Source organism: Ceratotherium simum, chromosome 10 (genome assembly GCF_057802395.1).
Source record: "Ceratotherium simum simum isolate JZ-2026a chromosome 10, ASM5780239v1, whole genome shotgun sequence".
NCBI classification, from domain to species: domain Eukaryota; kingdom Metazoa; phylum Chordata; class Mammalia; order Perissodactyla; family Rhinocerotidae; genus Ceratotherium; species Ceratotherium simum.
This window is the reverse complement of record NC_141909.1, coordinates 19030934-19043052: the sequence shown is the minus strand read 5'-3', so window position 1 is coordinate 19043052 and position 12119 is coordinate 19030934. Positions and strand designations below refer to the sequence as shown.

The 12119-nt window shown below is 34.8% G+C and overlaps 1 protein-coding gene across 1 annotated transcript in view; it reads left to right on the top strand.

The window, feature by feature from the left end:
• Window positions 1–12119, top strand: part of GPC5 (glypican 5) — a 1279398-nt gene that overhangs the window by 408499 nt on the left and 858780 nt on the right. Inside the window, exon 6 of the mRNA XM_087435760.1 lies at window positions 5117–5237. Within this exon, the coding sequence (XP_087291886.1) occupies window positions 5117–5237 (121 nt within the window). The remainder of the gene's footprint in view (window positions 1–5116; window positions 5238–12119) is intronic.

The window sequence follows — 12119 nt, the reverse complement described above, 5'->3', positions numbered from 1 at the left end:
TGTTAGTAAAGTTAGGAGAAATGACTTCCTAGTAACATACAGTGTATAGATTTACGAGCACTTCTTTTTCATATTTCATATGTTGAACACAAGGAGAACTGGAATCTTGTTAATCATCATTTTAAAACATTTTTATAGAATGTAAATATATCAGTGCTTGCCTTTTTTCCATGTTAATGAAAAACGAGTTGTACTTGGGGAGCGCGTATTCCTATTAAACTGCTGTCATCCATTACCAGACCTGCTTAGAAGAAATAAGCACAGATGGTGGGTCTATTACTTTTTTAACAAAAAATTTGCCTCTCTATTTTTTGTGTTTTGTTCCCTCCTTCTCATTGAAATGTGAGCAATTTTTCAAGTCAAGAAACCTCTGTAGGGATCCTTGAAATGTTTTATCCATCACTTGTGCATTTAGGAGCAAAAAGAGTGATTAATGATTTATTAAAATTTCATAATGAGAAAAACTCAAATAAAAAGTCTTTGTTAGAAAAAATTTGATTTAGAAACCATATTTTTTGCATGCAAATTGAAGTTGCAGGCAGTAAGTTTTTATATCAAACTAGGATCCTAAATTATTCATTTAGTGATGACAAAACCATTTAGCCCATGTTAAAAATGCCTATGTGGATCTTTTGTTTGTACAAAGTTTAATGCAAACTTGTCTGTTGTATACACATTAAGAAAAAGAGTAGAAGGAATTTTTAATATAAATGTTTTATTTAGGTTGAAAATACATGTATACAGTAAAGTATCCCAATCTTAACTGTAAGGTTTAATACTTCTTTTTAAGATAAAATGAGCACTCCTGTGTAACCCACACTCAAATCAAGAAACATGCTGTTATGAGAACCCCAGAATTCCCCTTCAACCTTCTAGACACTGTCTCCTAGAGTAGCACTTATGGTGATTTAGAGCATCATTGACTAGTTTTTGAACTATTTATAAATGGAATCGTAGAGTAAGTTCCATATCTTGCTTCTTTCATTCAATATTTAGCTTATAAGATTTTGAGTACAGTTGTAATTCATTCATTCTCATTGCTATATAGTATTTCATTACAAAATATACTACCATTTATTTGTCCACGCTAATGTTTATGGACATTTGGGTGTGTCCAGTTTGGTGCTATTTTGTGTAGTACTTCTCTGAGCATTCTTATACTTGTCTTTTGGTTGAGTATATGCCCAGGGTCATAGGATATTTTTAGCTTTAGCATACATGTCAAATAGTGGGGTTTTTTTTTAATCAGTTTACACTCCCATCCACAGTGGGAGAGGCTTCCAATTGCTCCATATCCTTGAGTAGTATCATCTATCTTTTACATTTAAACCACTCTAGTTTGTATGTACCACTATTGCATTGTGGTTCTTAACCTTACAAAAACAGAAAAGAATAACTGATTTTAATAAATTATATTTTACTTGAAATACCTTAAATGTCCTACTTTTCATCATGTTTTCTTACCTAAATGATACATAAGAATAATGATCCTGAAATATTCAATAATATATTTGTTTGGAATGAGATTCTTGGTCAATTATAATTCTGATATAAGTTTTATCTAAATCTTTAGAATTTTGTAAGTGTGTTATTAACTGTGATAGTTAAGAGCAAACCTAAGCAATCCTTCAGATTAATGTGAAATAACATTACTGCATCTTAAAAGAAAGTTTCATAGTCTGTAAATAAACCATGATGTGAATGAAGTAACAGCTTATTTAAAATTAAGACATGAGTCTCAGTTTCCATTGCTTGCAATATGTCTGCATTTCTAGAGAAATGTATGAAAATCTTACGGCAAACTTGCGGTCTGTTAGTTTCCTCTCACCTTGCCAGCGACTGTTACTTCACTCTTCAGTTGGTAATATACAACTGTTCATTGAGGAGATTTTTGAAAAAAACAGTACATCCCCTTTTATAGTTAAAGCAAATAACAATAATAACACTTTGCACCATGCTAACTGTATCTCTAATTTATTGGTTTCTGGAGCTTTCACTAATAATTATTGAGTGATCGTATTTGCAGCTCACATTCCCTGGGTTCATATCCTTGCTGCACACTAACAAACAGTGTTGTCTTGGGAACGTTACTTAACCTATTTAGATCCCAGATCCCAGATGTGTGTGGTATGGGAATAATTATACTACAAATATTATATGATGTATTAGCCTGTGGCCTCCAAGGCAGATGCCAAAAAGGGATTAAACACGAGAGGATTTTATTAAGGGAAATGACTATGGGAAAAAATGGGGAGGAAACTGTGTAAGGATTGAAGAGTTGTTGATTATGAAGCAGGTGTGACCCAGAGTAAAGGAGAGAGGAAAGGAAGCTCGAGTCGAAGCGTACTGACATGATTTGCAATCTAAGGAAGGGTCAGCAAGGGCTTCACGGAATCCTGAGCCAAAATTGGCCATCAGAGGAGCCCCATGTCTTCTAGAGATGGACCTGCATTAGCATCCTTGTTGCGCTCAGTCATTCGTGGGGGGCAGATGGAGAGATAGCAAAGCAGAAGATGCCTTTAGTCAATTAAGCTTTCTGTACTTTGAAGACTATAAAGCACATTCTTGTGGCCACAATGAATGATTACCAAGAAGATGAACTGACAAACTCTAAAGACAGTAATTAAAACAGTGCCTGAATCATAGGCATGCATTTATCCATTTATTTATTTATATTATTTATCATCATTATTAATAATCAACACATTAATAAAGGAGACACATGTGCAATATGCTTGAAATATTTGGAAGAAAAATATAACAGTCCTCCAAAAGAGTTAAGAGAAGACTAATATTTATAGTTTACTTGGGTTCTGCCTAACTAAAGAACATTATTACACATTAATAGCATATGCATAGTTGCTTTCCTTCTACTATTTGTTATTGGTATATGTTGCCAAGTCCCTAATGTATAATGGAATACCGAACTCTAAACTGCTCTATTGTTGCATAAAGAAGTGGGTTCAAGGTTGTTTTAAATATAAAAAGATTTTACTATCATTATTTTGTCATGTCCCATTGATATTATCAATATCAAAGACTTCTATCATTTATTATCATTAGAAAGACCTAATTTGGAATTGTTTGATCCACTTTTTAAAATTGGTTTTTGTGTGTGCACAATCTTGGGAAGAACTGGATATTCCTTCAACTGCTTTTGTAAGGCCATCTCCACTGTGGAACCTCCTTTTACCTTTTCAAAGAGTTTCCATTGCTGAAGAAAATTCAGAGGGTGCATGTGGATAGTTCTGATACTCTGCTCAAATAGAGGAAAGGAAAATTACATTAAACACAATGTGAAGATACTTGCTGAAAAGTCTCTGAGGCCTCTTTATTGTGATATTTTAATCAAACAAATTACTTAGAGGGGAGTCTTAAACATAAAGAGGATGGAATCTTCAGGTAGTGGCTTCCTATCTCTTACTTTCCCCCATTTGTAACCATCTTTTGTAGATAAAAGCCTGGTTTTTCTTTCCTGTGTGTGTTATTCACATGCCTTTGCCTTTTCCCTTCTGGGATGTCATCCTTTGCCCTGAAGTTGGCATTAACTACACCATCTATAATCTATTCTTATCTTAATACTTCAAGGGCTACCTCAAGCTATAACTTCTCTTTTAGTTTTTCCCCAAGTGCCTTAGTCCAAATGGACTTCTCCATATGCTCAATGTCTACCACCTATGTTCAAGCCATCATTCTTCTGCATTAAATTAAGACAGAGAAACATTCTGAATTTTATAAGTTGTTTCACCAATTGCTCTTTAAGGGAAAAAAAGCTGATAGTCCATTAAAATACTGATGTAGCTTCATAATAGCAGTAGTTAGAAGTAAAGAACATTAGTTGATGTGCTTGAAATAAAGAAATTTCTCAGATATCAGAGAAAAGTATAGCTAACTCTTCCCTAAAAGGGCATAAAATTAGTGTACATCCACGTTTACTAAATAATTAGCCTCAGTCTTGAAAACCATAGAAAGCACAACTCTCAGATCATTATATCGGAAGAACAAGAATATTTCTTGAATGCTTGTAATCTGTGTTTTGACTGGGGACCATACAGTGGATTTTGCAATGCTTTATTTAGGTAGATAGTGTGGCAGATGATACTCTGTCCAACCTCTCACTTGGCATAACAACTCCTTCTAGCTATCCCCATAGCACACTGAACATCTTCTTCATTTTTAGTGATGTGCTTTAACTGTTCACTTGTCTTTATGCTACACCACACTGTCAGGAAAATAAGGATAATTATATTGCTTGAATCTAGTAAGTATTTTTAAAGTAAAGTAAAATGTAGTGAACGAAGGCATGAATGAACAAGTTAATTGATACATTATATTCCCAGGTAGATAATGAGTATTGTGAGGACAAGTATTGAGTGTTATACCTCCATGTAATCCCAGTTACCTAGTACAGGACTTGAATATAGTAAGAGGCACTTAATACATCTTTGTGACTGATAAATTTAAATATTTTTATGAATACTAAGTTGACATTATATGCTTGTCCTTTTGGGAAGGTAGTGATTTGCAATGACTTTAACCACTTGTGGAACCACCGGTTTACATACAGCATGATTTACCTTGCTTAGGTGAACCTTGATGAAAACAGATTTTGTTTCCTCTCCAGGAAGATTTTGCCGGTTTTGGTTGTTTATCTATAATGTTTATGATTTTGACTTGAGCAATTAAAATACATATATAGTTTTTGTGCAGTCCAATATGTAAAAAGTATTATTGGGACTCATCTATATGCTGTATAAAATGAAGTAAATTGATGCAGATAATATTCATTCAGACAAGTCTAATTCAACAAGAATTGGTAACAAAGTGAGATGTATATTACCTCCTTTGAGTATATTGGTAAGTATTATTAAATACACAATTAATTTTTGGTTGATTCTTTAGAGAGAAAACATTAGAATAGTCTATATTTGCATGCTAAGCATTTTACCAGGAAAAACATTACAGCTGTGCCAGGCTCTGTTCGAAGAAAAGATACATTGTTATATACTCTTTTAAAGTAGTGAAGTTCGGAACTCAAATCTGTTCAAATAGTTGTGGCAGATAATACTCTGACCAGGTTGCTAAGTCATATATCTTTCACTTTTCACTTTGTTAGCTATACTCAGCGTGTGGTTGGAAATGGGATCAAAGCCCAGTCTGGAAATCCTGAAGTCAAAGTCAGAGGAGCTGATCCTGTGATAAATCAGATTATTGATAAACTGAAGCATGTTATTCAGGTAAGTGCTGACCTTCTATTTATTGGTATACTCAGTGGTAAATAATAGTGGTTACTTTTCATTTATGTAATAAATTTGTTAATCCTGTCTGATAATCCTACCTTAAATTAAGTATTGGAATAACTTATTTGTATTTAGGGTTTTGGAAATACTTGGTTCAGTGATTTTCAGATAGAGTCAATGTGCTGCAGTGTTTTATTGGGTTGGCAATCTGTGTCTGCGAAAGGAGCCTCAGGCTCAGCATTTTAATAAATAATGAGAATCTCAGGATGAGTTTCATCCTCAAAGAATAAACTTTAGACATAGGAACTACTGTGACCATTAACTTCAACACATAGCAGAGCATGGAAGATGCCAAAGTCACCTTCCAGGTAACTCTGAGCCTTGCTATGAAGGTTTTTGCTGCATTTTCAGCAAAATTTAAGTCATAAATGAATAATATGCGTGTCTTATATTTATTTTCCATACCACCTTTTACATGTTATCTTATAATCTACCTAATGTTTATGAAATGTTTGTTTTTTCTTTAATAATATTATTTAATCAAGTGAGTATATTACTGCTAATACATGGCATATGAAGCATGAAGATATTGATCAAAAGAATATTTCATTGAACTATTGTATTACTTAGAAACAAATATTATGGTACATGTTATAAAGATCACCCTCCATTCTGCATAAACTGAGGTTTGGGGTAAGAAGGACTATTTTTCTGGTTATTAGTATTTTTATAACAATTTATATGTGCATATATTTTCATTTTTATCTAAACAAAACTTTGTATGAATAGTTGATACTTCTTTCTAGTATTACGTGTCAGAAACTATACCTAAACATAGTACTGAGTTTTTATTGATATTAAGTATTATAGGGTCATTGGTATGCTTCCCATAATTGTTCTGCAAAACTTAAGTTTATGTGGGGCTATTTCTTAAGATTCGGTTTTTACGAGAGTCTCTACATCTTGAGCAAAGGATATGTAAGCAGGACATGGGGGCCTGTAGCCAATGCCCTAGATTTCTCCCCTCCAAGAGGCAATAATAGCTACTTTGCTTATTCTATGACTGGTGCATTGGGAAAACAGAGCACTCACCCTGGGTGGCAGAGCCAAAAATAAGTTCCATTGAGAAAAGTGTAAGAGAAAAGGATTGTCACGATTACTAGTAAGTTAAACCTCACAGCCTCTAGTGAGTTAAACCAATTCCCTCAAAGAGGAACCTCCAAGGTAAAGTAAGCAGGTGCCTTATGCTGCTAGTGGGCCAAGTGCTGAGACATTTCTTGGAACTGAGTAATCTTGGGATTCAGTCAGGAGCTGAAGTGACAGTGAAGGAGGGGTCAGAGTGAGCAGTGGAAGCTGGACCAGAGCCTATGGTCCTAGGGCAAAATGGCTGAGGTCAGCATGGAGAAAGCCTATTCTTGGAAGCAACAGTATTAAGCCCATCAGTGAATGTCACTCAGGCACTCAGAGGGAGGGAAGTGACTCTTCCTGTCAAATTTTTGGAAACTTGCTGCCCCATAACAATAAAAAAAAAAAGAACTCCAGGTGACATAAATCTTGACTCAGTGAAAACCTAATTAGGATTCAGGGAAATTAGGGATATGAGTTTAATTCTTGAATTTCCAGTTGCTCATAATTAATCTATTAGGAACTCAACACCTAAGCAAACTAAATTTTTAAGTATCTGCTGATGTTTATGTGTCTTTGTTGGGGGTTCCCAGAAAAGAGACTCTGGGCCAGATATTTGTGTGCAGGAGATTTATGACAGGGTGCCCTTGCAATCTGAAAAGGACTGGAGGAAGTCGCGCTGTACAGAGGGAGCAATCAAACTGTATTGTGGCTGCAACAGAAGCCTCATCTGAACCCAGTACAAACTCTGGAGCTGGGAGAGCTCTTTCAGGGGGTCGTGAATTGAGACAAGGAGATGGGTCTTTATTTCCCTACATTGACCAGTCTTTGGATGAGGGCTACAGGGGTGAAGGTGGAGGTATGTTATCTCAGTTCGGAGTCACCACCAACTAAGACATCAGTAGCCAACAATATTACCTGCAGCTGGAGGAACGAAAGCCTTGATCTAGGTGGCACCTCACAGCATTATGCACTATAATATGCTATGTAGATCTAGATTATTCAAAACTGGAATAATGTAGGGCACAATTGATCATAAAATCAAAAGAGCTTTAATATTATTCAGTTCCTCTCATCGAGACACAGCAAAATCTTAGTGGTCTCCAAAGTGGGATAAGCGTTGCCCAGGGAGTGCATAAGCTGACCCACTGGAGGGCGGGAAGGAAAAGTAGAACTTCAGTGTATATTTATTCTATCTCATTCTGTTAAATTTTTTTTTTTTGGTTGTAGGAAGGTGTATAAAATATGTAACAATGCAATGGCACATGCATGTAGTTTAGAAACATAAATATATGTGTCACGTGGGTGTGCATTCAGACTGTTTTTGTGGAATATATACATGAGAAAACAGATGGAAAACCCTGTTATAGGTAAGGATGGAGCTGCTCTATAGGAAAGAGTGCACAGATATGAGAAAAAATATTCACAAAGAACTAAGTAGATACTCAAAATATAGTGTTTATAAAAACTCTGAGAAGAAAGATTCATTCAGCATAACATTTCTCCCTTCCTGTTTCATAGGTTTCAAAGCCATACCCTTTTCAAGGTAGCAGAGGGAAATAATCCCACTTTTTTTAGCTCTTGTGTTAAATTGAGCCCCATTCTTTCATCTTTATATTCGTGTGCATATCTCCAATTATTCATGCTTAAGTTTTCTTCTAGGGTTACAGGAGAATATCAAATAAAATGCTACCTTTGAGATCTATCTTTTTAAAGTCTACTAGGATAATATGTCTGAAATTTAGATTTTTTTAGAAGATAGCAGAAAGTCATATTTTATACAGGTGTCTCTAAAATATTCACCTTTAATGTCTTAGAACATGCTCTTTCCTAAACCAGCTCTCCTGGAGAGGAAGAGAAATTTTTGATTTTGCCAGACTTCTGACTGCTGATAATATGTGTGCCCTGGCAGGGGTGGCTATTGTACTGTCAATATCAAAGGGCAGTTAAAAGGGCCCACTATAGTGTCGCATCTGAAAAGGTTCAGAAAATTGTCTTCCATGAGTGAGAATTTCTTAATTTGGGCGTAATGTGGGGCAAGGGAGGAAGTAGAAGTAGGAACACATTTCAGAATCCAATCTATGGATTTAGAGGATCACTTATTTGTGTTTGGATAAAACTTGATCTGTTTTTTATTGTGATGGATATTAAGTGCATTTGTTAGTGTACTATCAAAATGCCATCTCTTATCCCAGAGTTAAGCAAATGTTCCTCTTGTCTTTTTTTTTTCCATATGTAAGTATATGAAAATAAGCCAGCCATATTTATTAGCAAAACTTGGCTCCATACATTAGCCCCAAAATACTTTTCTTCTTGGCCTGCCATTGAACAGCACCTCATTTTCTACCATGTAACCTCTGCAATTAGAGTTACCAAACAAATGGGTAAGGATTTAACTTTGAAAACACCACTTTTTAAATGTCTTAATAATTAATTTATTCAAAACATTTCACCATACTTATTCAGTTCCCACTATGGGCTTGGTTCTACACAAGGCACTGAGGTTACAGAGGAACAAAGCAGATACAATTCTGCTCTCATGGGATTGACATTCTAAGAAAAAACAAACAAACAAATATGATAACTGTAAATGACAAACATTTTAGAGAAAACAAAGCAGGATGAGGTGGGGTAGGTACTTAAGAAGACTGTGCTAGTGGAGGCTACTCAAAGGGAATGTTTGGGTTGATACTGAATGAGGAGAAGAATTATTGAAAAATCTGGGAGAATTGTGTTTGGGGCAGAGGGAATAATACATTCAAGGACTGTGGCAGGAATTAGGGTTATCGTATTCAGAGAACAAACAGAAAGCCATGTGGCTGGAACAGAATCAGTGAAGGGGACAGAAAGACCGAAGCCAAATTAAGGGGAGTCTGATACGCTCTTGTAGGGAGTGTATATTTTATTCTAAGTGGGACAGGAAACCATTTAAAGACTGTAGGCAGAGGATGATACAATTTAATCAATGTTTTATAAAGATAATTTTGGCTTCACTAAGGAAAATGGACCCTGAAGAGCAAGAGTAGAAGAAGAAAGGAATAGAGGCAGAAGATCATGGTGGTTGGGACCAGCATAAAAAGGGTAGATAATAAGAGAAGTGGATAGATCTAGATAAATATGGGAAGTGCAGTTATCAGGATTTGTCGATGGATTAGAAATTGGTGTGAAAGAGAAACCAAGGACAATAACGAGGTTTGGTGGGATGATAGTGTCATTAAGTGAAAAAAGGAATTCTGGGAGTAGAGCAGGTCTGGAGTTTGGTCGTTGCGTTTGATTAGAAATTACGGTTCTGTTAAATTGGAGATGCCTATTAGACACCCAAAAGGAACATCCAGAATTCAGTGGCGACCGCAGAGCTGGAGGTGTACATTTGGGAGCACCAGCATGTAGATTGTATTCAAGTCGTGAGACTGTATGAGGTTGCCATTTTCTTGTTAGAGAATAAATTCACAACAAAACTATTAGAGGAGAATATAAAACAGCAGAAGCATATGAAAACGTGTGTTGTAAAAACCTACAAATGGAGAAAGCATTTATTAAATGTATGTCGTACCTTGTAGATAGGGAGTTGATCTAGGACAGACAAGATGTTTAGTCACATTACCTTCTTCTTACTGAAGAATAATCAATGTTCATTAAAGAAAATGGAATTTTATTATTTTAAGAAATTGTACAAAGAGTGGAAAATAAATGTTCTACCACTTTGAAAACAACAAACAAGCTTTGGGATACTCAAGTATATATATATAAATAGATCAATACTTTGACTTTTTTTATAAAACAAAATTGAGATCAAAGAGTAAATTTGGTTTTGTGTCCCAAACTATTCACCTAAGAACGCATAACAAATTAGTTTCCATAACATTAAATGTTCTGCAATATGGTTGCTACTGCCTGCATTTTATTCTATCATACGGAAGGACTATAATTCTATTTAATCCAACGACCTAAAGTTGGATATTTAGGTTGTTACCAATTTTTCACAATAATCAAGACTGCTAATAGGAATATACCTAGACATAAATCTTTTTACTTTCTTGTCTTGTGATACATTTCTAGACGTTGTAACCAAGAATCTGTTTATTAATAATTTTAAGTATTTTGATAAATGTTACTAAATTTTTCTCCAGGAAAATTATAGGAATTTTTACATGAAGCAAACTATGTATGTGAACTTTCCTTGCATGTTGAGGGTGTAGATGGGAGCTGGGCAGTGACCACACATTGGCATAGGGAGCATCATGGAGTTCTAGAGACCAAGGTAGCAGTACTTTAGAAATGTTAGCCTGAGCTAGTGCCACCTGGGGGTACTCAAAGAATGGCCAAAATAAATATTTTAATTAGAAAATAGTTTATAACGAGTTTCAAGGTTTCCTAGAGAAAAGTCATAGCAAAAACAACTTTAATTTTATTTAGTTGTTTAGGACAAGCTCTGTATTTAAGTCCTGCCTAGAAAAAAAAAATTGCTGAGAAGATCTGATATAAATGGAGACCTATGGATTATAGCTTAGTCCTCCTGGAATATCTCAGGCACTCCACAGTCCCCTCACTGCCTCTGCAAGTCCTTCTGAATTGGGAATAGGAACCTTGGAGAAAAGAGGGAAGTCATGGCGCTCCTCCATCTGTGATTCTGACACCTTTCTCTAGACAAGCCATTGTACAAACCCTCAGAGACACTTTCCAGCAATTTCCTACATTCCAAAGTCTGTGCTTGAGGTGGATAATGCTTGTACCTTTGAAAATTACGTGTTGTAGATATGGTATGGCCAATAGCCAGTGAGGAATTTTCTATAGCGAGGAATTTTAAAGGATAAACATGACTTGCTTACATGTTTGCATCAGACTGAATTGCCCTTTGATAATAGACTGGAAACAACACTTGATTCCTCTTAGTATATCTGAGAGGAAATGTATGAACATTTTAATTCAGATTTTCTCTCCTAGCAAACTTATTTTGAAACTTCTTGTTGTTCGTATTGACTAAGTTTGTTTAGGGCAAAGTTGTCAGCAAAAAAGTCACAGTTCTGCAGCAATTTATCTTTAAGCGTTAAATAACATCTATCATTTTTCAAAGAAAATGATGTCAGCAGTTAAAATCCTAACTGCTGAGCACTGTGAGTTGTGAACAATAATGACCCACTGCTCAGAAATTACTTTACCTACTTTCAATGTGAAACATAAAAAGTAATATCACAGCAATTTTCTGTAATTCTTTTATTGCAAAACCAATAAATGTTACAGTGTTTTTAAAAGTAGTAGATTTAAGTAACATTTTATTTCTTCAAAACTAACAATTCCAAAACATACAAGAATATTATCAGTGTCTATTAAATATTCATTTCAATAGAGAGACTAAAACTTCTTTAGAAAGATGTTTCCACGTATAAAATAAATGTGATTTTTAAATGTGAGAAAAGCAATAATCATAACCATTTGCTTAAAACCACAAAATATATAGATATTTTATAATATGTATTTAAGTAATCACAACCTACTGGATTCAAGCAGAAATGAAAGACTCACTTATTTTATGTAGAAAAAGACTGTGCTAAATTGCCTCTTTTCCTTTTTCTCATTCTGTTCCTAGGATACAAAAATGATAAATAGTAACTTTAGAGCTATATTAGACTGAGATAAGGTTCTAATTTAAATCTCAATGGATGCTTGTAAGGGTAGTGTGTATAAATATAAAAAATGACAGGATTTTAAAAACGATATTAGTATCTCAAATTTTCTGAATTCTGAAAACTATCC